The sequence below is a fragment of the Cervus elaphus genome, chromosome 27, assembly GCF_910594005.1.
Source record: "Cervus elaphus chromosome 27, mCerEla1.1, whole genome shotgun sequence".
Lineage (NCBI taxonomy): Eukaryota > Metazoa > Chordata > Mammalia > Artiodactyla > Cervidae > Cervus > Cervus elaphus.
Window position 1 is genome coordinate 32194106 of NC_057841.1, and position 27996 is coordinate 32222101.

The 27996-nt window shown below is 41.0% G+C and overlaps 1 protein-coding gene across 1 annotated transcript in view; it reads left to right on the top strand.

Annotated features, from left to right (window-relative positions):
- CDH2 (cadherin 2) overlaps positions 1-27996 on the top strand; it is a 247245-nt gene that overhangs the window by 32051 nt on the left and 187198 nt on the right. Inside the window, exon 2 of the mRNA XM_043889237.1 lies at positions 7520-7631. Coding sequence (XP_043745172.1) covers positions 7520-7631 — 112 coding nt within the window. The remainder of the gene's footprint in view (positions 1-7519; positions 7632-27996) is intronic.

A 27996-nucleotide genomic window follows, 5' to 3' on the forward strand; every position in this document is an offset into this window, starting at 1 on the left:
CCTTTGAGGCTGGTACTATTATTAAGGAAGAAGCTGAGGTGAAGATGAGGTTATAAAGGCATATCAAGGTCACATAGGTAGCAGGAGGGGAATTTAAACTATCAAGCAGGTTTGTTTAGAGCCCCTAGTCTTAAGGTATTACACACAGTCCTGCCTTTGTTTCCATAAAGAATAAGGGGAGCAGATACATAAAGTGAAAACTGGCTTCCAGCTTTGTGGACTGCGTTTTTTGTCTTTGTTTTTGACTGCACTGCGGGTCATGTGGAATCTTAGTTTCCTGAACAGGGATCGAACTTGAACCCTCTGCAGTGGAAGCACAGATTCCTAACTACTGGACCGCCAGGGAAATCAGGTGGACTGCATTTGATCACCTACTTCTCAGTACTTTAATTGTTACTGCATTCTGACCATAGAATATCTGGAAGGGAACAACGAAGACCTCAGTATTAGGGGAGTGGGGGGGAACCCAAACATCCAGTTGATTACATTTCAGAGTTTCTGATAATCAGCAAAGGTTTTGGGTACGTAATCTTCAGAACCAGAAGGAAAAGAGAAAGCTTCCATTAGGCTTGCACTGCTTCAGATGTGCAGCATGGAGCCAGACACCGTAAATGATCTTGATCAGAAAGAAGAGGGGGTGGGAGGATCCACCATGGCTTTGCTGGAGTGTTTTAAGGGCTTGGATTCAGGAGTGACTTGGAGGAAATTGGAAAACGGAGTCAGTGACCAAGGAAGACTATTAAAAAAAACAGCCCCGATAATAGGAACCTCAAAGAGTCATGGACTCAGCTTGAAAGCTCATGGTCCTGAGACTATGGGAAAACTATAATGAGAACGAAAAGCGATGTCATCTTAGGTTCAGAACCGGAACAGATAGACCGATCCTAACAGGCACACATAACTCCCCCGCTGCCATTATGCTCCTTTCCTTTTAAGACAGGAGGTCGGTCTTCAGCCCAGGGAGAGTAGAATACTTGTAAGAGGAAATTGAAACACAAGATAGGGGAGCTGATCCTGCAGGCTCTCGGAGCAGCACTGAATGAGTTGGGAGCCTCTGGCCAGTGTGAATTTCGTGAGTTTCCTCCCGGTGGGCTGGGAGGACTCGCCCACTGCTTTCATCTTTGAAGATTTGTGGAGAACTAGGGAAATTACTAGTGAACCGGGGATGGGATAATGTCCCAATTAAAAGAAAAGCCAAATTCAGAGGATGTGGTGATCAGATAAAGGAAGAGAGGACCCCATGCTGACCTGGGGCAGAATTCTCCAACCAGTAATGAGGACAGGTTGGCTGGAAAATTTCATTTTCAGATGTACACAGTGGCTAGGAGACAGCGTGAAATTGTTCAGAAGAGAAAAAAAATAATTGTTTCTTTATTCTCTTTTGTGGTAAAGATATTCAACTTGGAGACTGGGGCAGAAAGGCAAGAATGTCCGTATGTGGAGTTCAGAAAGGATTGGGGAGATGGAGGTATTGGGTTGAATATGTGGCCCCCTCCCATTGCTACATGGGCACTTGTTATCCACCACATTATCCCCCAATTTATCCACCACATCTCTTGAGGTTACGTTTTAGTGAATCTTGGGTCAGGGCCCAGGAATCAGAAATTTTGGCGACTCTCCCGGATGACTTGCTATGCTGAGTAAGTTTAGGAATAACTGGGCCTTAGGACAGACATACCACGAGGTAGAGCCATGTTGTCATGAGAGTATTAATACTGTTATTAGTAATGGCTAATGCATTGAATAGCCAGTTGTCAGACACTATTCTAAGCACTTTACACATTGTCTTGTGTAATCCTCACACCCACCCTCTGAGTGGGTGCTGTCTCATTATACACAACATGGGGAACTGGGACTTCTGAGGTGTGTGTGCTCAGTCATGCCTCACTCTTTGCGACCGCATGGACTATACCCTGCCAGCCTCCTCTGTCCATGGGGTCTTCCAGGCAAGGATACTGGAGTGGGTTTCCATTTCCTACTCCAGATGGGCAGGATTCAAACTCAGGCACTCTGGTATGTTGAAAACCTGAGCTGCCCCTCCAAGAGCCTGGGTAGGTGGGATGGACCGTGTCTGGGCATGCATCACGCCCTGTCTTTAGATTCTGAGCAGCATCGCTGTGAAGACATTGGGGGTGATGCAGACAGGAGTCATGACTAAATCTGGATGGAGTTATTAATTTATCGAGATAAAATCTTAGAGGGTTAAATGTAATTGCTGCCCCTTGGGGCCCCAAATGAGAGCAAAGAAACTGAAGCCACGACTCACCACTTGCCTGGTGGAAAAGCTCTGGGTTGTTTGGGTTGACTGCTCGCTCGATATAAATCAACAGGGCCTTTGTCTCTGCTGCACCTTTCGCCTGGGATGCCCTTTCCCACTTCCTTCTCTTTTCTCCTGGCAAATTTTTAATCATCTTTAAAGACAGCGCCTAAATGTCACTGCAGCTTCTTTGATTTCCACAGGCAGATTTATCATCTTTTTCTGCTGCTTTGGCACTTTGTTCCTGACGTTATAATTTTGCGATTAGCTTTCTTAGTTTGTGCCACTCATGTCCACGGTCACCCAGCTGGAAACACGGAGGAGGGCAAAACCCTCCCTCCTTCCTTCCTCCCTCCCTCCCACCCTTCCGCTCCGAGGCCCTGCCCTCACGGAGCCCGATGCATCATTTTTAACTGTCTGCATGTTGATGCAGTCACCCTTTTCTCAGTCCTGCAGCCCCTGCCTGATTCTCATCTGTGCCCTAACTTGTCCCCAACCTGTCACTCGTTGTCCCACCCATACACACACACACACGTTTCCCACGAAGCATCAGAGAGTTCTCTATCAAACAGTCTGCCTGTGTTGGACACACTCGCCTGGTTCTCCCCAGCCAACAGAATAACCCCAAGCCCCCAGCCATCTCTGAGCTAACCTCCTCTAACTCACCAGCCTCAACTTTTGACTCCCTGCCTTGCTTCTTAGACTCCAGTGACACAGAACTCATTGTCATTCCCCAGGCAGCGTGCTGTTTCTTGCTGCCTCGTTCTGGCTCTAGCAGTAGAGCAGTGACCGGCTGGGATGGTTTCCCCGCACCCCATCCCCTTGCCTGGCTCCTCCTGGGGTCCCTGGAGGCCCCCAGCTCCCTGCCCTGGGCTCTCTCCACCCGCCTCTGCATCCTGCTACCTCTGACTTGCCGCTTTCTATTGCAATCATCTCTCCTTTGCTCTCACTTGAAGCCTTGAGCTTCTTAAGGGCAGGGCAATGTTTCCTTCTGTTTCTGGCAAGTAGACACTCAGTATATGTTTCTGCAAAGAATTGTAATTATTTCTCCTACTTGGCAAAAGCCTTCAGGGTTAGAATCTTGCCTCTTCTGCTTCCTGGAGGTGAGAGTCACCTTTGAGTGAGTATCTCTTTGCTCATTTGTAAACTGCAGCTCTTTTCACTCCCCTCAGGGGGCTACTGTGAGAACTAAGGGAGATGGCCATGATTTATAAAACTTAACTTTCTAGCCTAGGGATCCACAAACTTCAGTCTCGATGCCAGATTTGGGGCCAAGAATCTTTTTCAAGTTTTAAAATGCTTTTTAAAAAATCATGAAAAGAATACTACTTTTTGACACTTGAGAATTATATGAAATTTCATTATTGGTGTCCATGAATGAAGTTTTAGTTGAATGAGCAGAGCCACATTTATTCATTTACCCACTTTTGCCCTATGACAGCAGAGCCATAGAGACTCTGTGGCCTGAAAAGCTTCAAATATTTATTTTCTGGCCCTTTGCAGAAGCCTGGTGCTGGCTCAGCTGATAAAGAACCCGCCTGCCAATGCAGGAGAGGAAAGAGATGAGGAGTCGATCCCTAGGTCAGGAAGATCCCCTGAAAAGGAAATGGCAGCCCACTCCAGTGTTCTTGTCTGGAGAATCCCATGGACAGAGGAACCTGCCAGGCTACAGTCCATAGGGTTACACAATGTCAGACACACTGTAGCAACTTAGCGCTTACCTAGGGGGGAGGGCTCCCCAGCAGCTCAGTGGTAAAGAATCTGTCCGCCAACGCAGGAGAAATAGGAGATGCAGGTTCAGTCCCTGGGTCAGGAAGATCTCCTGGAGGAGGAAATGGCAACCCACTCGGGTATTCTTGCCTGGAAAATCCCACAGACAGAGGAGCCTGGAGGGCTGCAGTTCATGGGGTTGCAGAGAGTCAGACACGACGGAATGACTGAACATACACATGCTTAGGGCAGGTCCATTGGAAAACAAGACACTAGGAGTGGAGTTAAATAAGAGATGACAGACTTCCACTAGTCTGTAGATTTCATTGACCTCTGAGAGCTCAACCTAGAAAACCGCATGCTGCCCTGACCCCACCCCGCAGGATGGAGTGTGACCCTTGTTTGCTTCTGGCCTGCTCTCCCCTCTGCTCTCATCCACCTCCTGGGGTTGGATCCCCACCCAGGCCCCCATCTGTAGCAGGAGGACTGAAGATCAAGAGGCCCCTGGCGCCTAGCCTATGGGTCACAGGTTTACAACACATTGGTCCAATTGCTGTGGTGAACCTGGGACTTCTCTTTATTTGTTATCGTCAGCCTAAAGAAAAGCTAACTAGTAGTGCTTACTCTGTGTCAGGCCCAGGATGAATGGCTGGATATCTGCAGCTGGCAAATAGCAAAATATCACCCAGTGTCCCAAACTTGATGATTGTTGAAAGCCCAAGTTCTTACTGATCAGAGAGCCCTAGATATTATCTCTTTCTCATTTTGAAATATGCAGAGCAGGCAGGGTATATAGGAGATGATACATACATATCATTCTGTGCCTATGCATACCTTCACATTTTACCCTGTTTGCTTTAGATTCTGTTGGAAAGAAATGAATTACGACAAATAAAATCAAAGCTGCCTGTAGGATTCTTTCTGGTGCTTCTCCTCACTCGCCTTCCTTGGGGTAGCCACTCTCCTAAATTTGGTGCTTATCAGTACCTTGTATATTTTTATATTCTTACTACATATGTATTACATTACCTTTTGAATTTAAGCCTTATATATAAAAACTGTCATCAGTCATGCTTTGGATTTTTGCTTTTGGTTTGTAAAGATTTAGACTGCAGTGTATCTTGGTACCAATCTGATTTTGGAATGTTTTATAAATAGATTTCTAAACTTACTAAAGATAATAGTCATTCCTAGGTTGATTTACAGTTAAATTTCTCTCTCAACCTTACATGAAAGTTAAAGTAACTGAGTATCTGTTTTGCGATGGAACCTTGTGGATAAATGTAGCTCTAATTCTTCCATTTTAATGCTATTTTCTCCTTGACTAAGTGAAAATCTTTTGGTCCACTATTGATGGGCCTTTAGGTAGTTTCTAGGTCTTGCAGTTACGACTGTGCTGAAGTGAACATTCCTACACATGTTGGCTAGGGCACCCATGGGAGACGTTACCAAGAATATACCTGCAGGATATGCTACTGTTATCTCTACTAGAATTTTTCATGCTGACTGTAGCTGCATCCACTGATACCTCTGTGAAGGGGTTGATAGCTCTGTACGCTTGATTTGAGACAATCTTTTCTTGCCCATAACAGACTTAGTAATTTTTGTTACTTTGATGGGTCTAATCTAATATCTCCCTGTTGCTCCTAATACATTCTTGAGATTAGATACAGAGAGATTAGCAAAGCCCATGTCCTTTTTTCCTTGTTTTTCTCAGATCTGAAAAGAACTGTTTACATTTTAGATCAGTTTGGATTCTTGCGACTTCAGTGTCTGCAACACTTCCCGTGCATCACCCAGGAAGTCCTTCAATTGTGAATCTGCGTTGTATGGCTTCCTTCAAACAATTGCTTTGAGGTCTCTCTATCTCTGGGGTCTCCCTTTCTCCTTCCTCCCAATTTCTGGTTCTTCTCTGCAGTGCAGACTGCTCACAAGGCTGGCCCTGCAGCTTTTGAAGTTTAAGCCCCTCCTTAACTTTGAAATGAAGCTGCTCCCTCGGGCAGCTTCTGTCCACTCGCTTCCTCCTGTATTTGGATTCCCATCAGGGCTGGGTGAAGATTATTTCAAATAATTTATTTACTTTTAAATGAAGGATAATTGCTTTACAATATTGTGTTGACTTCTGCCATACATCAGCATGAATCAGTCCTAGGTATATATAGGTCCCCTCCTTCTTGAACCTCCCTCCCACCTCCCAAAGATTTTTATAATTAATGCAAACGATGCCTGTGTTCTACTGAGGCTTAATCATCCTGTGATGATGTCAGTAGGAAGTAGGAAAGAAAGGGAAGTAGTGAGGAAATTAACTCAGAGGGGTAGGTGGATAGCACTTGGTATGACTGAGTTTTAAGCCTACTGGGTATGTGTGATGAGAGGGAGGAAGATGGCAAGAGATAGAAACTTTCTAATTTTTGAGTATAAAAAGGAAACATAATTGTATTAATCTTTATTTACATTTTTAATGTGTCCTTGCTCTCAAATTAGAGAAAAATACACTTTCCTTTTTTAACTGAAGGATAGTTGATTTACAATGTTGTGTTAGTTTCAGCTATACAGCAAAGTGATTCAGTTTATATATTCCTTTTCAAACTCTCTTCCATTATATTATTATTGACATTGCTAGTCACTCAGTCGTGTCCAACTCTTCGTGACCCTTTGGACTGTAGCCTGCCAGGCTTCTCTGTCCATGAGGATTCTCCAGGCAAGAATACTGGAGTGGGTCACCATTCCCTTCTCTAGGGGATCTTCCCAACCCAGAGACTGAACCTGGGTCTCCTGCATTTCAGGCAGATTCTTTACCATCTGAGCCACCAGGGAAGCCTATTGTAGGTTATTAGAAGATATTGAATATAGTTCTCTGTGCTTACAGTAGGTCCTTCTTGTTTGTCTGTTTTATATATAGTGGTATCTGTTAATCTCAAATTCCTAATTTATCCCTCCCCTGCTTTTCCCCTTTGGTAACCATGTTTGTTTTCTATGTCCGTGAGTCTAGAGAAATATATACCTTCAATTGCTTGGTTTTACTTGGTATAAAACACTCTGTACCCTGCAGCAAATACACCACCTTTTTTTTTTTTTTTTTTTTTTAGTTCAGGAACGTATTGAAACAAACTTCATAGAGAATTAGATGAGAATATACAAATCAATATGCTGGAATGTGTACATTTTTCTTGAAAAGTTGAGTTAGTGATGGTGATCTATGGAGCCTCAAAACTCTCTGGCTGTCCTTTCAACCCCACTTCTCCCCCCTCAGCTTCACTTGAGAGTTTTTCATTCACAATGACCATTTTAATGGAAATGTTCAGTCCTGAGAAGATCCTGGAATGTGCATTATTTCAATTTTGCTGTTTAAGACAAGTGGGATTTGTTTCTTCTACTCCAGTTATCAAAAAGATTAACCCTTTGCCCTCTATGTTCTAATTGTAACCACTTCGAAAACAAAGGGGTTATTTGTACAAAATAGTGGGAAAAGCGAGGCTTTATGCCAAGTGGGATGTTTCTCCGTTGAAGGAGGTGGCGATCACAGCACACATTTTTTTCGTTGTGTTGCAGGCTTCCGTGGAGGCTTCTGGGGAGATCGCGTTATGCAAGACTGGATTTCCTGAAGATGTTTACAGTGCAGTCTTGTCCCGGGATGTGCTGGAAGGACAGCCCCTTCTCAATGGTATGACCTCAAAAGATACCTTTGTACATGCAGCACCAATGCTCTTGAAATACCGTTCACTGTTAAAAAGTCTCTAAATGATCTCCACTGTACAAGTATGAATTTTTCACAGTCCCTATAATGAGACTGTAGGGACTTTATTTTAGAATTACAGATGAGCTCATAAATCTCTTATGTACACAACTAGAAGGCTCCTGATCTCCTGAAAACCTCTTCCATTTTTCATTTATGGTGGAAACCATCACACAGTTAATTTTTTTTACCATTTTCTGCCTACATTTTACTTCCAGTAAAAGATCATATTTACCAAATATCTGATTCTGCTGGTTTAAACATTATTTACAACCATCATCTACTTAGTATTGCAAATCAAAGAATTGCTAAGAGATGTCAAACTAACATTTAGCAAAATTAAAATGAGTAGATTTAGCAGGTAAAAATCTCAAGGCAAAAGCATGAAATCTGTATTTTTATTATGCCATTGTTTATAGAAATTACTGGATAGCTGATTTAGTTGTAATACATGTGAATTTCCAGTATAGACTCATCTCCTATCTAAATATGGATCAGATTCATTATATCGATGGATATCATATGAAAATTCTTGCCAATAAATCTAGATAAAATCTAAGTAAAAGTTGAAATCCAAAGCGAAATTGAAAGCCCCTTCTGTTACCTCTAATTGAAAGCAAATAAAATTTTGGTTAGTCATATTTTTATGGACTTATTTATCATTACACAAAATGTCATAGAAATGGGAAAGCAGGAAGAATTGATTAGAAAGTTGTATTTAAATTCTAATTCCCCACAAATCGTGCATATATCTGAGGCTGTTTTAGATAGCCACTTTCAGAAAATCTGTGCAACCTCAACTAATTAATTGACACAGGCCTGTAGCACACAGCCTTAATTGAAGACTCTCTGTCGCTCTGACAGACCTTTGTGGTATCATACTTAAGAATACCATAGACAGAGGACTTTGAAATGTAAATAGCCCCTTAGCTACTGAAATTCCTTGTTGCCGGTTATCCTTTTATTTTCATTTCTGTTCTGATTGTGATTTGCTCACACATATGTGATCTTTCTGAAGTTATTTTTAAGACATCCTCCCATCCCTTTCTCATCACATGATATTTTTAATGAGTAAATATTAAATCAGTCTGTCTCAATGCTGAATTGCTCTCTCATCTAGTAGCTAATGGTTGATGCAATAGAGGTTTAATTCAAATCAAAGTGTATAGATTTTTAAAAAAATTTAATACAAGTCTCAGAGTTCTGCACATTTGTCATCTTCTTCAAATCTGTAAATTATTATGTGGCATCTTAGGACCTACCTATGTGATCTTAAGTAGTATTTGAATGCTGAAACATATTTTGATAAAATCCTAGAGAGTAATTTCTCCAGATCAAAAATTTCACTGGAATTGTTTGCATTTTTGCATTTTACTTTTGAGATTCATTCTTAAGTGGATAATTTCCTTCTCCTAGTTTCTTCTTCTAAAAGCTTGTTGAAATTTGCTGGTTAAGAATAAACATATGGTCTGTCTCTGGAAGCCATTGATTTAAGGTGAAATATGCTGCTATGCTGAATAGTTTTGAAAATGAAAGCCTGTTTTTAAATTATTAGATCATGTTGGTGATGAAACGTGGCATAACTGATTGCCAGTATCATTTCAGTATAACCTAGAAACTTGGGACTTTTCTAGAGTTGTCAATATAAAAGATTGAGAATACTTTTGACTCTGTGCCCTAACAATCGCTGGGAGAAGTCTGACATGACAGTCTCTGGTAGAATTTCTCCACGTTTGGTATACCTAGTTGTTATCATTTTGATCTTTTAGGCTTTCTAATAAAGCTCTTTCTCTTCTGACACATCATTACTATTTTTCTTTATCATTCATAAAATATGTTAACAGACACCAGTATCTTAATGCTTCAAACATAAGGTTCATAATATTGACTCATAAAAAAAACTATTCTTTTAGAAGAAGGAAGATTTTTGTGAAACATCACCACTGCTCTCTACAAGAGTGTTGTCACCACTTACGTGTATTTGGGAGAATCATTACTGAGAAGAATTTTCCCTTTTTTTTTCTTTTTAAAGTTTCTATTAATAACTGTTTGGAGTTTTTAGTGACGTGATAATCCAAAAGTGTCTGTATACACTTAACCCAAATAAATACCAAGTCATAATTATGTTCATGAATTCTATGTTCTGCGCTAAGTGCATTCACCATGTATATTCTAAAGCTGAGAATAATCTGTTCCTGGGCCAACCAGAGTGATCACCTTGGCCATGGTTTTGTGATCTATAGTGTTCAAGGAAAGAAGTAATTGTGCATAAGAAATATGCAACAGTTTTCCAAGGCATTTGCCTTGTGGCAGGTTTCTGTCTTATTAAGGTTATAGTCTAAAAGCCTGTTGAAATTGCAACTCCTAACACTTGATGCTTCCTTTCAATTCCCCCTGATGACTTTTGGGGAGAGGAGGACCATTGTCCAAACATAAGCATAGAATGGTTTTGTAGAGTAGATTCCTGGTTCACTAGACTTTGTACAGAAGTTTAACTTTCAAGTGTATAAATGCCATGAATAATGATTCTTCTTCAAACAGTGGAGTCAGAATCTTTTTGAAAGTGCTTCAAAAACATGAAGCATTAGAGGGAGAGAGAAGATGTTAGAGTTATGTTAGAAAAGCTGGACTCTTGTCTAAAGAGCATTCTCTTCTCCCCACCCGCCCCTCCTATTTTCTGCTGTTGTAATGAATTTCATAGAAAGAGTGGATCCAGTAAGCTAGTTCCATGCCTCCAATTTCTCTTCTGCTTTTCATCAGTGAGTTTTTGGTAAGATCATAAAGAGGGCAAAGGTATTTTGTGATCAACCTTCACATTTCCTATTATATCATGTCAAATATTTCCACTCTTTTGAAAAAAAAAGTTCAGTACTTTAAAAAAAAAAAAGTGACTATCCAGGCCTCTGTTCCATTTTGTTAACAAAACCAGATTTTGCTTAACTGTGCCTCTATTTTTGAACTTACAGGTTGTTTCCAATTTTTCTCTTATACATATTGTGCTGCTATGGAGATTCTTTTTTAGCGAACTTTGATTTTTCTTTACGGATATTTTCTTTGGGGATTTGTGTTCAAAAGTAAGATTCCTAGGCCAAAGGTAATGGACTTTTTTTTGTTTGTTTGTTTTACATTTTTGTAGAACTCTTTTCATGGTTAAAAGTATGTTTGTTCTTTACTCCATCCTCATAACCACTGAATTTTACAATGTTTTTCATTTTCCTACTTCCCCTAAGATGAAAAACATTCCTTTTCTTAAATCCCATGGTACCCTCTGGGTTTGCCTTTTGTAAGTTAGGATCAATTTTAATATGTTTAGGTCATCATTTTTGCCTTGCATTTTTCTATTCTGTTTTAAAAGCGTATCTTGCCAACCTCTTCATTTTATAGATAAGCAAATTGGAGCTCAGAGAGATATAGGCTTTTCCCATGATTATACAGTGCTTTAGATTGTTAGCTACAAATTTGGAATTAGAACTCAGGTTTCTGATACTTAATTTAGTGAGGATGCTAATGATGGTTAAAAAAAAAAAAACATTATGGAGTAACACAGGGAAGAATATGAGCTAGCCTACCTGTCCATGTGTCTTGTGACAAGTCTATCTTAAAACTGGTCTTTATTTCCCACTTAGCACCATGGCTTTTGTGTTATTAGACATATTTGGGAATTGGTGACTCTAAGGCGGTGCTTGCTTGGTGACTCAGACAGTAAGGAATCTGCCTACAGTTCAGGAGACCTGGGTTCTATCCTTGAGTCAGAAAGATCCCCTGGAGAAGGGAATGGCCACCCACTCCAGTAGTCTTGGCTGAAGAATTACATGGCCAGAGGAGCCTGGCAGGCTACAGTCCATGGGGTCCCCCTGTGATTAAAAAATACCTCCTGATGATTGTCACCATGAGTATTTTTTGTGCATACCTGTTTACAAGCAGAAATTTAGGGCTTTTGAAAATAACATTTAGTCTCAAATATTTAACTTACACTCCACTGAACTAGAAAGAATCTCTTGTGGTAGCACATTACTTGAAAATAAAATAACTGAAGTCATAAATTTTCATTCTGTCACCAACGGTGCATCTGACACTAGGAAATAACAACCACACTGCAACATCACAGAGCATCTAGGCTGTTTTTAGTGTGGATGTTATGAGTGATTTTCCTGTATGTTTTGCACTGGTGGTCTGTATGCTTAGACATCTCGCTTAAGTAAACTCCTCCGACTCTGGTCAACATAAATAGCAACCTGCAATTACCAAGAAGCTCTTCAGTAATGCATTCAGACTCACCAACTCTGGGCAGCCCATGATGACTATTTTCAACTAGATAGAATTTGATTTAAATTAGTTTACTTACTGACTGAGGCTCCTCTCTGCATTAACACTCTGGGAGGAAGCTGTCATATGGTATCTTCAGATATCAGTACTGAAATCATTTTTATTATTTAGTAGGACTATACAACTGCACTACTTTTTAAAAAAAATAATCTGACTGCTCATGTATGATATGCATTACTTAATTTGGGAGTCAGCTATATCTCAAGCAGGTCTTCTTTGTTCCAGGCTTGTACTAATATGTTAGGAAACCTTGGCTTTTGTTTTTAATTAGCCTTTTTCATTTTGACAGATCTTTTTTTTTATTGTTTTGTGTAAATGTTTTAAGATACTTAAAAGGTAGGGTTAGGAGCGTCTTGTTTATACAGCCTTTTGCTAACTTTATGTGTGTGTGTTAGTCGTTCAGTTGTGTTCAACTCTTTGCAACACCATGGACTATAGCCCACCAGGCTCCTCTGTCCATGGGATTCTCCAGGCAAGAATATGGAGTGGGTTGTTATTCCCTACTCCAGGGGATCTTCCAACCCAGGGATTGAACCCAGGTCTTCCGTATTGCAAGCAGATTCTTTTATCATTTGAGTCACTGATTTCCAATTGTGAGAAAAAGGTGTTAAGTTTCCAGATGGTTCTCTTAGATATTGATGATAGGCTCTTAGGAGTTACAAATGAAACACAGCCATGTAGATTCTCTAGGGTGGAGAGATTTTATTTTTAATACCTTGTGGCAGATATTTTTTAAGAGCTATTAGGAATATAGTAAGATCAACCTAAGAACTAAGAAATTTCATCCTTGGTCTCATCATAACCATTTAGACTTTATTTAATACTTGGCATTCTTTTATATCCCTTTTGATGTGATGTGTTTTAGGTCTAGGTTTCTTAATGCAATCCTACAAACCAAGATAAGCCAGTTTGGGTGGTCACTTCTTTGTTTTAAGTCCTTTTGCAGTTATTTATAGCCTTCAGTAATTTGGAGTAGCTGAGGTCTGCTGTCTCACAAAGTAGCAACCAGATCTGTGTTGAAGAAAGTCACACTTCACCTATGCAAACGTGTTAACAAGCAGGCACTGAATGGTTTAAATCTGCCCTCCTAAGATCTGAGGGCCCCTTTCTGTCCTTTTAGGCTAAATAGTAAGCCTCTGGTGGGGAGTAGAAAATAAACACAATAAATAAGATTTACTTTATGTTAGATGCTATGAAGAAAAATAAGACAGAGAAGGGAAATTGGAAGAATGTGTGGTTTTGTTGTTTAAATAGGATGGTCAGGGGGAGTGTCATTGTATGGGAGACATTTGAGTAAGAATTGATATTGCAGGTGGTTCAAGTACTATAGATAACTGGGAGAGGAACATTCAGAATAACAGCGAACTGCAAATGCAAAGGCTATGTGACATTTGTGTATCTTCTTTGAAGAAATGTCTGTTCAGGTCCTTTGCCCATATTTTAATTGTTTGGTTCTCATTTTAAAAGTTTTTTTTGTATATATTCTGGATACTGGATACTTATCAGATAGATGATTTGTAAATATTTCTCCCATTCTCTAGGCTGTCTTTTCATTTTCTTGATAATGTCCTTTTATGCACAAAAGCTTTTGACTTTGACGACGTACAGCTTACCTGTTTTTCCTCTTGTTGCTCTTGCTTTTGGTGTCACGTTAAGAAACTGTTGCAAAATTCAAGGTCATAAAGATTTATTCCTATGTTTTCTTCTAAGATGTTTTATGATTTTAGTTCTATTTAGGTCACTGACCCGTTTTGAGTTCATTTTTGTATGTAGTAGGAGATAGAAGCCCAACTTTATTCTCGGAATATATTTTGGCAATCGAGCTGGCAGAGTTTGATGGATTGGATGGGTGGTGTGAGGAAAGAGGGGTCAAGGATGACTCTGTGATATTTGGTCCAAATCCTGTGAAGAATGTTAGTCACTGTGACGGGAATAATCAGGAGTTGGTTTGAGTGTGTGGAGATGAATGTCAAAGATAAATGAAGACATTTTGATATAGGTTTGGGGTTTAGTGGCGTGGTCTGGGCTGCAGTGTGGGTAGTTCTAAGTGTATGAAGGACAGTCATGACCCACGGTGAAATCACTAAAAGGATTTTCACTAAGTGTGAGGTAGAGCCCAAAGAAAGAAAGAAATGGTTTCATATGGAGCCTTTCAGCACTCTGGGATGAGCAAGTCAGGATTAAGAGGCAGAATGGAGGTAAACAAGGTCCCACTGTATAGCACAGGGAACTATATTCAATATCCTGTGATAAACCATTATGGAAAAGATATGATTGTCTGTATAGATATTTATATGTGTATAACTGAATACTTCACTGTAAAGTAGAAATTAACACAATGTTGTAAATAAACTCTACTTCAATAAAATAAGTTTTTTAAAAACCCCAAGGATTGGTTTTATGCCTTTATCAACATGATAGTGGGCATTTCCTATAAAATATTTGGATATTTTTTGAGTAGGGTTTCAGATGTTTGGGATACATGGCTGTTAAAATTTTATACAGGAACTGTTTCATCCCTTCACAGTTTTGAAGTCTTAATTAAAAAAAAAAATATGGCTATGTTGGGTCTTCGTTGCAGCGTATGGGCTTGGTTGCCTTGCAGCATGTGAGCTCTTAGTTCCCTGACCAGGAATCAAACCTGTGTCCCCTGCATTGGAAGGAGGATTCTTAATCCTGGACCACCAGGGAAGTCCCCTATGATTTCTTGTCTTAAAGATACGATTCAAAAGGCAAAAGACAGGTAATGAAGACGGAGAAAGAGTGAGCAGAGAGAGTTAGGAGAAAACTCAGTAGGATGTGGTACCTTCAAAGGCAAGTAAAGTTGTTAATCAAAGGAGGGAGTGACCCTCTGTACCTCATGCTACTGAAGTGTCAGCTCAGATGAGGACTGAGAATTCACCATGGATTTTGCAGCATGTTGTTAACTGGGTGAGTTCGATTCTGGTGTGTTCTATAGTTACGTGGAGGCGGGAAGCTGGCCACACAGATTGAGTTTTCCTTTAGAAGGACGAAGAGAAATTGAGTGGCAATTGAGAGGGAAGCAGATTCAACCAAGGATGGTGTTTTGTTTTGTTTTGTTTTTGGTAGGGCAGAAATGGAGAATAGACTTGTGGCCACAGTGGGGGAAGGAGAGGTTGGGACAAATTGAAAGAGTAACATGAAAACATATAAATTACCATATATAAAATAGATAGCTAACTTGTCAGAAGCCAACAAAATTCTGTAAAGCAGTTACCCTTCAATTAAAAAATAAATGAATTAAAAAATTAAATAAATAGCCAGTGGAATTTACTGTGTGACCCAGGGAGCTCAAATCAGGTGCTCTGTGACTCCCTAGAGGGGTGGGATTGGGTAGGCGTTGGGAGGGAGTCTCAAGAGGGAGGGCGCACAGGTATACCTGTGGCTGATTCGTGTTGATGTATGGCAGAAACCAACACAATATTGGGGAGCAATTATTCTCCAATTAAAAATTTCAAATAAAAACGAGGATGCTTTTTAAGGATGGAGGAGTAACATCCCATGCAACATGGTTGCATGTTGATGGCAAAGACCCCAGTGGGGAGGGGGAGAGAGGAGACAATTTCTAGGACAATATCCTGGAGTGGACTAGAGAAATGCGATCATGTGGGACTTAGAAATCTGTGCTTAAGAAGAGCCGCACAGATGTTCTTATGCACCTACTTTTGGGAACCACTCTTGCACTTTTTGTTGAGTCACTCCTGAAAGGGTTTTAAAAATCCTTCCTTTCAGCTTGGTGATTTTATATCAGCAGAAGGTTTGCTCTTCAGAAATGGCAGCTAGGATAAAAATGAAACCCTTGTGGTGTTCAATGATGTAAACAGGGTTCTCATTGCTGGAGCATCCTTGACAGATGGTTATCCAGTTTCTGCGAGAATACCACTGCTCGTCCCCTCCCCCCAGGAGGAAGAGATCATTCCTTTACAGAGTCTGCTCCGTCACCGAAGAGCTCTCACTGTTAAAAAGCGATTTTTGAAAAAGTTGAACTGAAGCATATGTTCCTAAAATCTTTACCCGCTGGTGCCTGTTTCGTCATTTGGCACCGCACCGAGCAGCGAGTGCGTTCTCTTTTCCTCTGAGGTCATTCATTTCATCATTTTTCGTTCGACAAGTATTTTTGGTCGTTCATCACATGCCAGGTCTTTTTCAAGGAACAGGGCAATGCTGGTCAGCAAGACGGGCAAACTCCTTGCAGTGGAAACTTACCTTGAGAGATCCTTCAAATACTTGAGCATCATCACCTTTCCTGAAATCTCTGCCACAGGCTGCACATGAGACCGTTTCTTCAGTGGAGTTGGAACATTCTGGTTCACCCTTCCCTTTCAACCAGAGGAAAGTGAGCTTCCCTCCACGGCTGAACGCACGCCCTCGGAGTCCTGCCTGTGCTGTCGAGCCATCCTTCTTGCCTTTGACTCAGATGCTGATCTAGAGCAGCCCAGGGAGGACTTGGCGTTGTGTACCACTCCATCATCCTGTTGGCTCTTGTTAATAAGACTGTGGTTAACAAAGACTCGTGGGTGTTTTTCAGATGAACTGCTTACCATCTTGCACTTTAAAAAATGATTGTTGAACTCACATGTTAGACCTGTAAGTAGATTTTTTTTTTTTTTTTTGCAAAAAGGCCCTAACATCAACACCATCTGGAGACCCCACCTGGCAACCTAGACACATAGAAGCCCCAGTAATCAATGCCAGTATTTGTTATAAATCCTTATTTGGACAGAGGGGCATATGACAACATCTGTAAGTTGTGGCTGACAATAGCTGCCGAATCAGTGGAGTAAACAACATACACAAATGTATAGACACACAGATACACAGGCACACACACACATTCTTTAAATTTTTAAATGATCAAAAAGGGGTTGATGAGTTTCAGCCTACAGCAACTTTGAGACAACGTTAAGATTTTATTTCAATTCATGGTCTATGGTTTTCTTAAAATTGGATTTCTCCATATTAGGCAATGGAGAAAAGACCCATTGCAGACATTCAGTTCAGTTAAGTTTAGTCACTCAGTTGTGTCTGACTCTTGGTGACCCCATGGACTGCAGCACGCCAGGCCTCCCTGTCCATCACCAACTCCCAGAGTTTACTCAAACTCATCTCCATTGAGTCAGTGATGCCATCCAACCATTTCATCCTCTGGTGTCCTCTTCTCCTGCCTTCATTCTTTCCCAGTATCAGGGTCTTTTCAAATGAGTCAGCTCTTTGCATCAGGTGGCCAAAGTACTGGAGTTTCAGCTTCAGCATCAGTCCTTCCAATGAACACCCAGGACTGATCTCCTTTAGGATGGACTGGTTGGATCTCCTTGGAGTCCAAGGGACTCCCAAGAGTCTTCTCCAACACCACAGTTCAAAAACATCAATTCTTCAGCACTCAGCTTTCTTTATAGTCCAGCTCACACATCCATACATGACTACTGGAAAAACCATAGCCTTGATTAGGTGGACTTTGTTGGCAAAGTAATGTCTCTGCTTTTTAATATGCTGTCTAGGTTGGTCATAGCATTCCTTCCAGGGAGCAAGCATCTTTTAATTTCATGGCTGAAGTCACCATCTGCAGTGATTTTGGAGCCCCAAAAAATAAAGTCTGTCACTGTTTCCACTGTTTCCCCATCTATTTGCCATGAAGTTATGGGACTGGATGCCCTGATCTTAGATTTTGAATGTGGAGTTTTAAGCCAAATTTTTCACTCTCCTCTTTCACTTTCATCAAGAGGTTCCTTAGTTCTTCTTCACTTTCTGCCGTAAGGATGGTGTCATCTGTACTTCTGAGGTTATTGATATTTCTCCTGGCAATCTTGATTCCAGCTTGTGCTTCATCCACCCAGCACTTCTCATGAGGTACTCTGCATCTAAGTTAAATAAGCAGGGTGACAATATACAGCCTTGACATACTCCTTTTCCTATTTGGAACCAGTCTGTTGTTCCATGTCCAGTTCTGTTTGGTGCTTCCTGCTGCATACAGATTTCTCAAGAGGCAGGTCAGGTGGTCTGGTATTTCCATCTCTTTCAGAATTTTCCACAGTTTATTGTGATCCATTGCAGACATGTGTAGGTATAAATAACAGGGGATTTCGATCACCCCAATTATTAGTGTTTGACATTCCTGCTGATGAATGAATTTAACAGAAAATAGAAATCATCTATTTCTAAGAAGATGTATATCTTATTAAAGCATATCTATAATTGTTATAACAAGTCTTCATTTGAGGACTTCGATCTGAGTAGATGGTTATCCCCTAAATTGATAGAACAGAAATGAACCTTTTATTGCATTTGGAGATGTGAACGCTGTTTTTTTGTTTGTTTGTTTATTAGTGTTTTTTGGACTTGGGTAACTCTGTGATTTGAACACTGTCTCTCAGGATTCTCAAGTTTGCTTTTTTTAATTATTCCTCATTGAATCTTTTGTAGGGCACCCTGGTGAGGGTTTGCTCACTTGTAAGGGCAAAGTCACTGACACCTCATTCTATTATTTTTCTTTCTTCAGTGTGGACTGTTTTTCTTTCTACAGTGTGGTTCCTTCTGTGGATGCTTTAGTTTGCTGTAATTTTGGGGAAAAAATGTCTTTTAGGCTTTTCTTCCCCCAAATGGAAGCATCGTCATACCCTGTTGTTTCAAGAGTGGAATTGAGAATGCCAGCCACTTTTGAAGACCGGTGTCTTTGCACCAGGACATGCCTTCTTTGTCCTTCATTGGAAGGACTGATGTTGAAGCTGAAACTCCAATAGTCTGGCCACCTTATGCGAAGAGCTGACTCATTTGAAAAGACCCTGATGCTGGGAAAGATTGAGGGCAGGAGGAGAAGGGGACAACAGAGGATGAGATGGTTGGATGGCGTCACCAACTCAATGGACACGGGTTTGGGTGGACTCTGGCAGTTGGTGATGGACAGGGAGGCCTGGTGTGCTGCGGTTCATGGGGTCACAACGACTGAGCGACTGAACTGAACTGATGCCTCCTTTGGGCCTCACTCTAGCGGCCAGTCAGTCTTTGTGATGGAGGTGGTTTCTCCTCCCTGTAAGGTTCCCAATCTATGAGGAAGTGTCCCTGTAACATAGGAATTCATCAGATTTTAATCACTCTACTTCCTCAGTTGACCGTTACATGGCTCTGCACTCTTCATATGCTCTTATTCTTTTGAGTGTAACTTTTGTTTCTAGTGTCTGTGTTAAAAAGTACAGGAGATTTCTCTGCCAACCTCTGTTTATTTATTTATTTTTTTTTAAAAAACAATATGATCAGTTTTCATACATTCAGGTTTTTACAGATGGACTCCAGGTGACTCCAATAAAGGTAGTCTCTGCCTGACTTCCATAGTTGGTCCTTAGTGTGTATTTACATGACAGAGACATAGATCAGATGGTTTTAGAGGTGTTATATTTTGGAGGTTGTACCTTGCCTCTTCTCTAGTGCTTTTTTTTATGTAGAAGCCCACTTTCTGTCTTTGGAACAGATTTGGATTAACTTCTAAAACAGATGTTGATGAAACCTTTGTTCATGTTAACACTTGGAACATATCTATGTCCACTATCATTATATTCTTGTTAGTTTTTGAATATCTGAATATTTAGTTTACCGGATGCTCAGATGAGGAGACTATTAAGTTCTAAAAAAGTGCTAATACATGGAGAACAAGGCTCTTCACTTATCTGATAGAAAACAAACAAACAAAAAAAACTTCATCACAGGAAATGGCCCATAAGTTCTAATTCCTAGGGTCAAAATCTCTTGTCCTGGCCCCTTCATTCACTGGCTCATGTTGTAGTCTAACCAAGGGTATTTCTGTCTGAGGGGAAGCACCCGATGGGCTACAATGATCTTCCTCTGACATCAGTTGGCCTCCCCGAAGTTCTCCTTTCCCATCTGCCCTTGACCTTATTGAGCTGTGCATTGAAGTATTTTTCAAGCCCAACAAATAAGGGCAAGTTCATTATTACTTTTGTCTTTTATTTCAGAATTTCTCTGTAAATTAAATATTCTCAGGTTAACGGGTATTACAAATTTAACTGAGTGTTGATGTGGAAATTTTCAGAGCTTGGGGAGTATTTGTGTTCCCAACATGTATTCAGCAAATATTTGTTTTCTCTCCTGGCTAAGGAAGTCTGTCTGCATTGCTTTGGAAAATACCAGAGCCCAGCTCACACTTATTACTTATGGTAGTGGGGAAACAGTCCCCATTTCTAGCAATTTTTAAAATTATAAATGTTCCTTTGGAGCATTTCTGTGTGGTTTTAAAGGGCAAAAATAAGGGGCCGCCTTCATGGGATGATTGGAGCAAAAATTTGACAGAGCTGAATATTTGTTCTCCTGATTCCTTTGTGAAATTAAATCCTGCAGATTTTCACATTATGCATATATGTAATTATTCCTTCAGCTCAGTCACTTTGATTTGCCATGGCGTCTTTTGTTGACTTGTCATCTATTCTGTCAATGTCGAAGACATTTATTAAAGCATCTTGTTGCGTTTATATTGTAGGAAAATGTTCCCTTATGAAGTAATCTCACACTGACTACTCAAACTGATGAAGCCCCAGTATGGTATTGTCACTTTACTAATGATTAGCAAATTAGTAGATGGCGTGAACTCTCAATCCCTATTAGTGCCACACTGTCAGAAGTTTAGTAGTTTGATATTTAAATGCCCTAATGACTTAACCCATAAATCATAATTATAATTTATTATTTTCCTAGGGAACCATTTAAATAAGCTAAGCAATTAAGAACAGGGTACATCCTTTGTTTTGCTGATTATTGATATATAATGTCTGGTGGTTGCAATATGCACATTTGGGTGAGGCTGTGTTGAAATGTATAAGAATCACCTTACCTTTGGTATTCAGATTGTTTGTTTATAAGTGTATTTTTGTTGTTGTTCAGTCGCCAAGTCATGTCCGACTCTTTGAGACCCCATGGACTGTCTCTGTCCATAGAGTTGGTGATGCCATCCAACCATCTCATCCTCTGTCGCCTCCTTCTCCTCCTGCTCTCAGTCTTTCCCAGCATCAGAGTTTTTTCCTATGAGTCAGCTCTTTGCATCAGGTGGCGAGAGAATTGGAGCTTCAGCATCAGTCCATCCAAAGAGTATTCAGGGTTGATTTCCTTTAAGATTGTCTGGTTTAATCTCCTTGCTTTCCCGGGGACTGTCATGAATCTTCTCCAGCACTGCAGTTCGAAAGCCTCAATTCTTCAGTGCTCTGCTTTTTTTATGGTCCAGCTCTCACATCCGTACATGACAACTGGAAAAACCATAGCCTTGACTATTACGGACCTTTGTCGGCAGAGTGATGCCTTTGCTTTTTACATTTGCATAAAGTGTGTTATACTTCTTGAGAAATTTCATAAACATCATATTGATTGCCCAAAATTCCAAGGGACAGCTAAGATGGGGTGCATCTGGGGGTGCGGAAGGGGAGCGTTTCTATGTTCATGTAATGAAACTGAGTTCAGGTAATGAAAGCTGAGGTGACTCACTGTAGGAGTAATGAGTGGCTGGAGGTAGTCTGGATATTGTCTTCTGATTTCTGTCCCTTGCATGGAGTCCTTCCTCTCTGGCTCATGAGAGCAGTGCTGCCCAGAAAGCCTGCTTCAGGTGGAACATTTTGTGCCCCTTCAGCTCTCTCACCTCCCCCTGCGTGTGCCAGAATACACTTACTTGCCTGGGGTTTTAAAGTCCTTGTTGCCAGTCAAGATGCACAAGGTCCATTGTCTCAACCTTTCTTTTCCAAAATGACCACAAATCACTACCCAGCATACTGTATGCCCCGGAATATTTTCTACTTAAGAAATAGAAATTCATTGCTATGGAAGATGGGAGAAGATGTAGGTAGTCCACATAAAGCCCCATCTTGGTTTTGCCAGATGTAGCTTGTAGGGGAGAAATTGATGAATCTTTTGTTTTTCCAGAGTACTTCCTGTGAAGTGAAGATCTAGTGTGTGAGAGCTCTAGACAGCATCAGAAGACTGTATAAAAGCAAAAGTTTCCAAGGTTCTATAATGATAATATGTGATGCTCAGTCACGTCCAACTCTTTGTGGCACCCTGAACTACAGGCTCTTCTGCCCATGGAAATTCCAGGCAAGAATACTTGAGTGGGTTGCCATTTCCTTCTCCAGGGGATCTTCCTGTCCCAGGGATCAAACTCTGGTCTCCTACATTGGCAGGTGGATTCCTTACCACAAGTGCCACCTGGCAAGCCCAGTAATGGTAATAGATTTTTAAAATTTATCAAATGTCTGCATGTTCCAGGTGCTTAATAGACACTTTCATTTCTACTTATGTTGCAGGTAAGGAAATTCAGATGCAGACAGTTTAAAGTGATTTCCCCAAGGTGTTTCCTTAGCAAGTGGTGGCACCAGGGGTTGAGTCCGGGTCAGTGGGATGTCCACTCCCATGATCTTTCTGATGAACCATGCTGCCTCCATAGGGTGTACTGAAAAGTCAGGTCAGTGAGGGACCAGACACAGCAGGGATGAGGTATTGGAGGAGGCATACTTTGAGAACTATGCTTTGCAGAGTGGCATTTTGGATAGATAAGGAGGCAGTAGTTAAGGGGTGTGTGTCTGAGATCAGATGGACATGGGAGGAAGATTTTTATTGGAGAAAACATCCCAAAATGTAGACTGATGGGACAAAAGTGAAAGTGTTAGTCACACAGTGTTAGTCTGACTCTTTGTGACCCCCACATCCCATCTGGGCTTCCCTGATAGCTCAGATGGTTAAGAATCTGCCTGCAATGTGGGAGACCCGGGTTTGATTCCTGGGTTGGGAAGATCCCCTGGAGAAGGGAATGGCAACCCAATCCAGTATGCTTGCCTGGAGAATCTTCATGGACAGAGGAGCATGGCAGGCTACAGTCCATAGGGTTGCAAAGAGTTGGATATGACTGAGCAACTAACGCTTATACACTTATCCCATCTCAAAGACCCTTGAGTTTCAGAGCGAGGAACTGAGCTGGCTCTTGAGGTGGGAGTCATCCAGTGATGGAAGGAGAATTAGGTGATTATGGACTCTGGAGAGGACCATCTGGATGAAGCAGACTTGAAAAGCTATAAACAGTAGGTGAATAAAGTTGTGCAAATCAGTTGTGTAGTTGGCATCATAGTGGCCTTTCCTGAGATTCATTCCTCGATTACTGTGCAGTTCATTGATTTAGAAGCTTGATACACCTACAATTCTAGGGACAAGACATCATAGCCTTATTCCTATGACCACAGTGGAAACTTTTGGATCAGTGAGGTCAAGTTTAGGGAAATTTTGCTTCCTCTCTACCTTTCTCTCTAGGTCTTTGCCCCCTCATCACTGTACCCCACACCTCCTTCCCTTTGCCTCCATGGTTCTCTTCCTCTCTAGATGAAGACAAGGAATTAAATAATCTCGACAGTTCTTGCCAGTCCGTCACTTCCAGGCAGAGAGGAGAGATGGAGAGAAGCTTGGCCTCTGATGCGATTACTCAGCTGCTGAATTAATGTAATCCAGACCTTTTTCCATCCCTGGGCTTCCTGTCACGTTAGCCAATAAGCCCTAATGACTGTGTCAGACAGTGAGAGAGGCATTTCTGTTACTCAAAGCGAGTTGCATCCTGGTTGATGAGGATCACCTTGACGGTGGGAGCACAGGCTTCATGACTGCGGGGGCAGGAGAAGCTGGTTTACAGGCTTATAGCTAGGAAGGGGAAGTATCAAGACAGGGATCGAAAAGCTGCTGCTTTGCTCAAGGGTCTCTTCTTTTCTGCCATGGGCCTGAGGTTGATGGTCACCTCTATGTGGTGGAACCAGGTCACTTGTTTACCCAGTATCCCCAGGGCCTCATACAACGCCAGCCAGGTCCTGGCTGTAACCCTAGGTGATAGATTAAATGAGTCAATGAGTCTGAACAGAAGTTTGGCGATTTACCGAGAAACAGGAAATGAGGTCAAGGACAGTATCATCTGTTGCAGGGAACAATATGCAAATTAAAAGAAAAATGAAGTCTTCAGTAACTTAGAAAGATGGAAATGGGATGCTAGCTTGTGAAATGATGAAAAGTATTTGGGCAAAAGGAAATTTTGACTAAGCTCTAGGGTCTTACTCCTTTAGTCTACAAAAAGCTGTTTTGGCAACAATTTCTTCTCTATCCCTTGTTTTGTTTTTTCCTGTCTGTTTAAATGGACCATTTCTTTTTTTCTAAATCTCTTGCAAAATATTTTGATTTTTCGGATAAGACTATAAGATAGAGAAGTACAGGAAGAAAAATTAAGGGCTTTTTCTAGGTCAGATCTTAATAGAAACTCACCATGGCAGTGATCGATGTGCTAAGTGAAGATTCTATCAAAGTGTTCTTGTGAGTTGCCTAGAAGTGAAGTAAGGTGTTGGAGAAGGCAATGGCAACCCACTCCAATTCTCTTGCCTGGAAAATGCCATGGACGGAGGAGCCTGGTAGGCTATGGTCCCTGGGGTCGCGAAAAGTCGGACACGACTGAGTGACTTCACTTTCACTTTTCACTTTCATGCATTGGAGAAGGAAATGGCAACCCACTCCAGTGTTCTTGCCTGGAGAATCCCAGGGACAGGGGAGCCTGGTGGGCTGCCGTCTATGGGGTCACACAGAGTCGGACACGACCGAAGCGCCTTAGCAGCAGCAGCAGCAGCAGTAATTGTTAACACTAAAAACCCTCAGAGTGCTTGCATAGGGACCTTGCTGTGATTGTCTTCACACCTATGGCCTCTTTTCTTACAAAGTAATGAACCAGAAGTCATTCAGAGGGTTAGATTTTTTTAAATTGAAAGGAAGTTCACTCTCAGAGAAATTTTTCCTTTGGTTTCTGTCTTAGAACTTTCAGGCTGCTGTAACAGAGTGCTGTAAGCTTACACAGAGAAATTTATTTCTCACTTCTCTGGAGGCTGGGAAGTCCAAGATCAAGACTCTGGCTGATTCACTGATGGTCTTCTTCCTGCTTCCCAGGCATGTCTTCTCATTGGGTGCTTACATGGTGGAAAGGGCAAGGGAGCTCATTGTTCTTTTTTTTTTTTCCCCATAAGGTCACTAATCCCACTGTGGGGGCTCCACCCTCACGACCTCATCACCTCCTAAAGTTCCCACCTCTAAATCACATCAGGGGATAGTGTTCAACATATGAGTTTTGGGGGAGCTGCAAGTATTCAGTCTTTAACAAGTTCCTAACATAAAATTTAGTATTTATTAAACATGAATTTTAGTATTTGGGGAAAGAAAAAGATATATAATTCTAGATTTGTAAAAAGGGCAGAAGAACCTTAAAAGGAAATTATTACTTTGCAGCACTATAAAACTTAGAATATCTTACTTGATCTTTTTTGCATGGGTCATCCTGTCAACAAATTATCTGGTATCTATGGGGTCCAAAATGACATTTGCTTTCTCAGATTTCTGGAACTATTTTGTGGTTATATGTCCAGTTAGCTGAGAACATGGTGTAAAGAGTTGGTTTTAAAAATAAAGATTCCATTGAGAGAATGAGTATATGTGCTCAGATATGCGCCTGATTCTAAATTTTTAACTAACTCTTAAAGGGAGCTCATCAAAATTGAAGTCTCAGCCTCTCATGGAAATGTAATCCTTTTACTCTTCTCCACTGATTTCAAAGAGGGCTTGTTGACCTCACAGTGGAACTCTACTTTGGAAAATCTTGGCAGCATTACAACACTGTGCCCCAACGGAGGTAACATAATTTTAGACTTTAGTCTCTGGAGATGGAACCCAAATCGTCTCCTGCAGGGCTCCCTGGAAGAGGCCTGCTCAGCTGCTGTGATGCTCTGTTTTCTCAGGACTTTTGCCAATTAATCCTTCCACACAGTCCCCGGGGCTTCCCAGGTGGCACTAGTGGTAAAGAACCTGCCTGCCAATGCAGGAGATGGAAGAGACGCAGGTTTGATCCCTGGGTCAGGAAGATCCCCTGGAGGAGGAAATGGCACCCCACTCCAGTATTCTTGCCTGGCGGGCTACAGTCCATGGGGTCATAGAGTCGGACACAACTGAGCATGTACAGTTTACAGTTTAGACCCCAGCTAGGTTTGGTGTAATTATTTCACGGATGTCCTGTGTGGGGTGGGTATATACCCCTGTCTTTTAGGATAGTAATTTTCAATTGTTATGACTGGGAGGCATTGTCAGAAACACATTTTACGATGCTGTATATTATGTATTTCACAAGAGAGCACGCTTACCCTTGACTGTGATGTGGGCTTTCCAGGTGGTGCTAGTGGTTAAGAACCCCGGGATGCAGGGGACATAAGAGATGAAGGTTCGATCCCTGGGTCAGGAAGATCCCCTGGAGGAGGGCATCACAACCCACTCCAGTATTCTTGCCTGGAGAATCCGATAGACAGAGGAGCCTGGCGGGCTACTGGCCATGGGGTCGCAGAGTCAAACACGACTTAAGCAGCTTAAGCACATTATGGGCTCCATTTTCCATTGCATTCCGAATTATACTAAGACTCTGTCGTTATCTGCAGTTTGAAAAGCAGTGTGTTGGCCCTGCTTTCTAGGGTGGAGTACTCAGCCCCAGAGTCTTCAGCAGGGTTCCTCTCTGTTCTCCAGCAGAAGTGGTCCTCTGAGGACGGCCATGACTTACCCATGCCCACGCTCACTCTGTCAGTGCTCATGCCATCCTCAAGGGGCCATAATGCTTCTGGAGGATATTTACTTATTGAACGTTATGTACTGGATATGAAAGTATTCCATGTTTGTGAATTTTACCACCTGTTTGCCTTACAGTCATGCGTTAACTATGAGTGCTACGAGTCTATGTCTGTTTTACAAATGAAGAGAAGTTCATCATTATACCAAGAATGTAGCAGAGAAGGGACACTGTGTTTAATACTGAATTTTTCCCTCAATTCTATTTTTTTACCTAATAACAAATCTTTTATGTAGCTCTAGATTTCTTAAAAATATGTAATAAGAAAGGTATATGAATTATGCTATTGATATATAGAGTCATCATTAGTTTTTTCCAAGTTAATAATTTGTATTTTCCATGTTGTGGACAGGACTAAAGTCTCAGGGATATTCATCTGATTTGCAAATCATAAGCTGAACTTCGATTAAGAACAAAAAAGTTTTGATAGTTGATCTTTGGTCTGTGTTTACCAATGGCCTCAAGGCCGTCTTCTTACAAATATTTTTTTGATAATTACCACAATTAAAGCATACTTACTTATATCGTAGATAGATTTTTATTTACAGGCAGTTATGCTTCATTTGTGAGTTTAAAATGTTTATAGCTATAATTTTAAAGTATTAAAGTGATGGAAGCACATCCATTTTCAGAGAAAAACAATTTAGCATTACAAATATGTTAACTTTGGACTTGATGTTTTGAAAGGTAAATTACAATTTTCAGTGGAGTGGCTAATAACCATATCACACAAAGGCAGTTCTAAGGTCTGTTTGCATATGGAAGGGACAAAAGTCACATAATTCAAGAAACAATTGATGCCTAATTGTTTCGAGTGGGCTAGGATACATCTGAAACCTGCATATGAAAGTCTGGAGTTATTGGAGATGGTGGGTGGCTGCATCTACAATTATACTTTCAAATATAAGCAAAATAGCAATTCAGATAGGCCATGTCTTGTACCACTGGTATCTCTGCAGGAACCAAGTAAATAGGGTGTGTTTTGAACATGCAGCAAAAGCTCATTCTATTTATTTTGTCTTTGTGTCCTTCTTTGGGAGGTAGACTCATTAATAACAGCATTAATGCTAAACCCAGCAGTTTGGTTAGTTCCTTAATTCATAAATGCCTTTGAAACATATTATAATAAAACTTGGAATATTATAGTTTAGCCATCAAGGTTCGTTGGAGGCTAGCTAAACATCTGAGAAATAAATATTTATACTTCTGTTGTTTTAGGTGCACACGTAGTATTTTGTACAGATACAGTTCTTGATGTGTAATCTAAGAAATTACTTAAGTGAT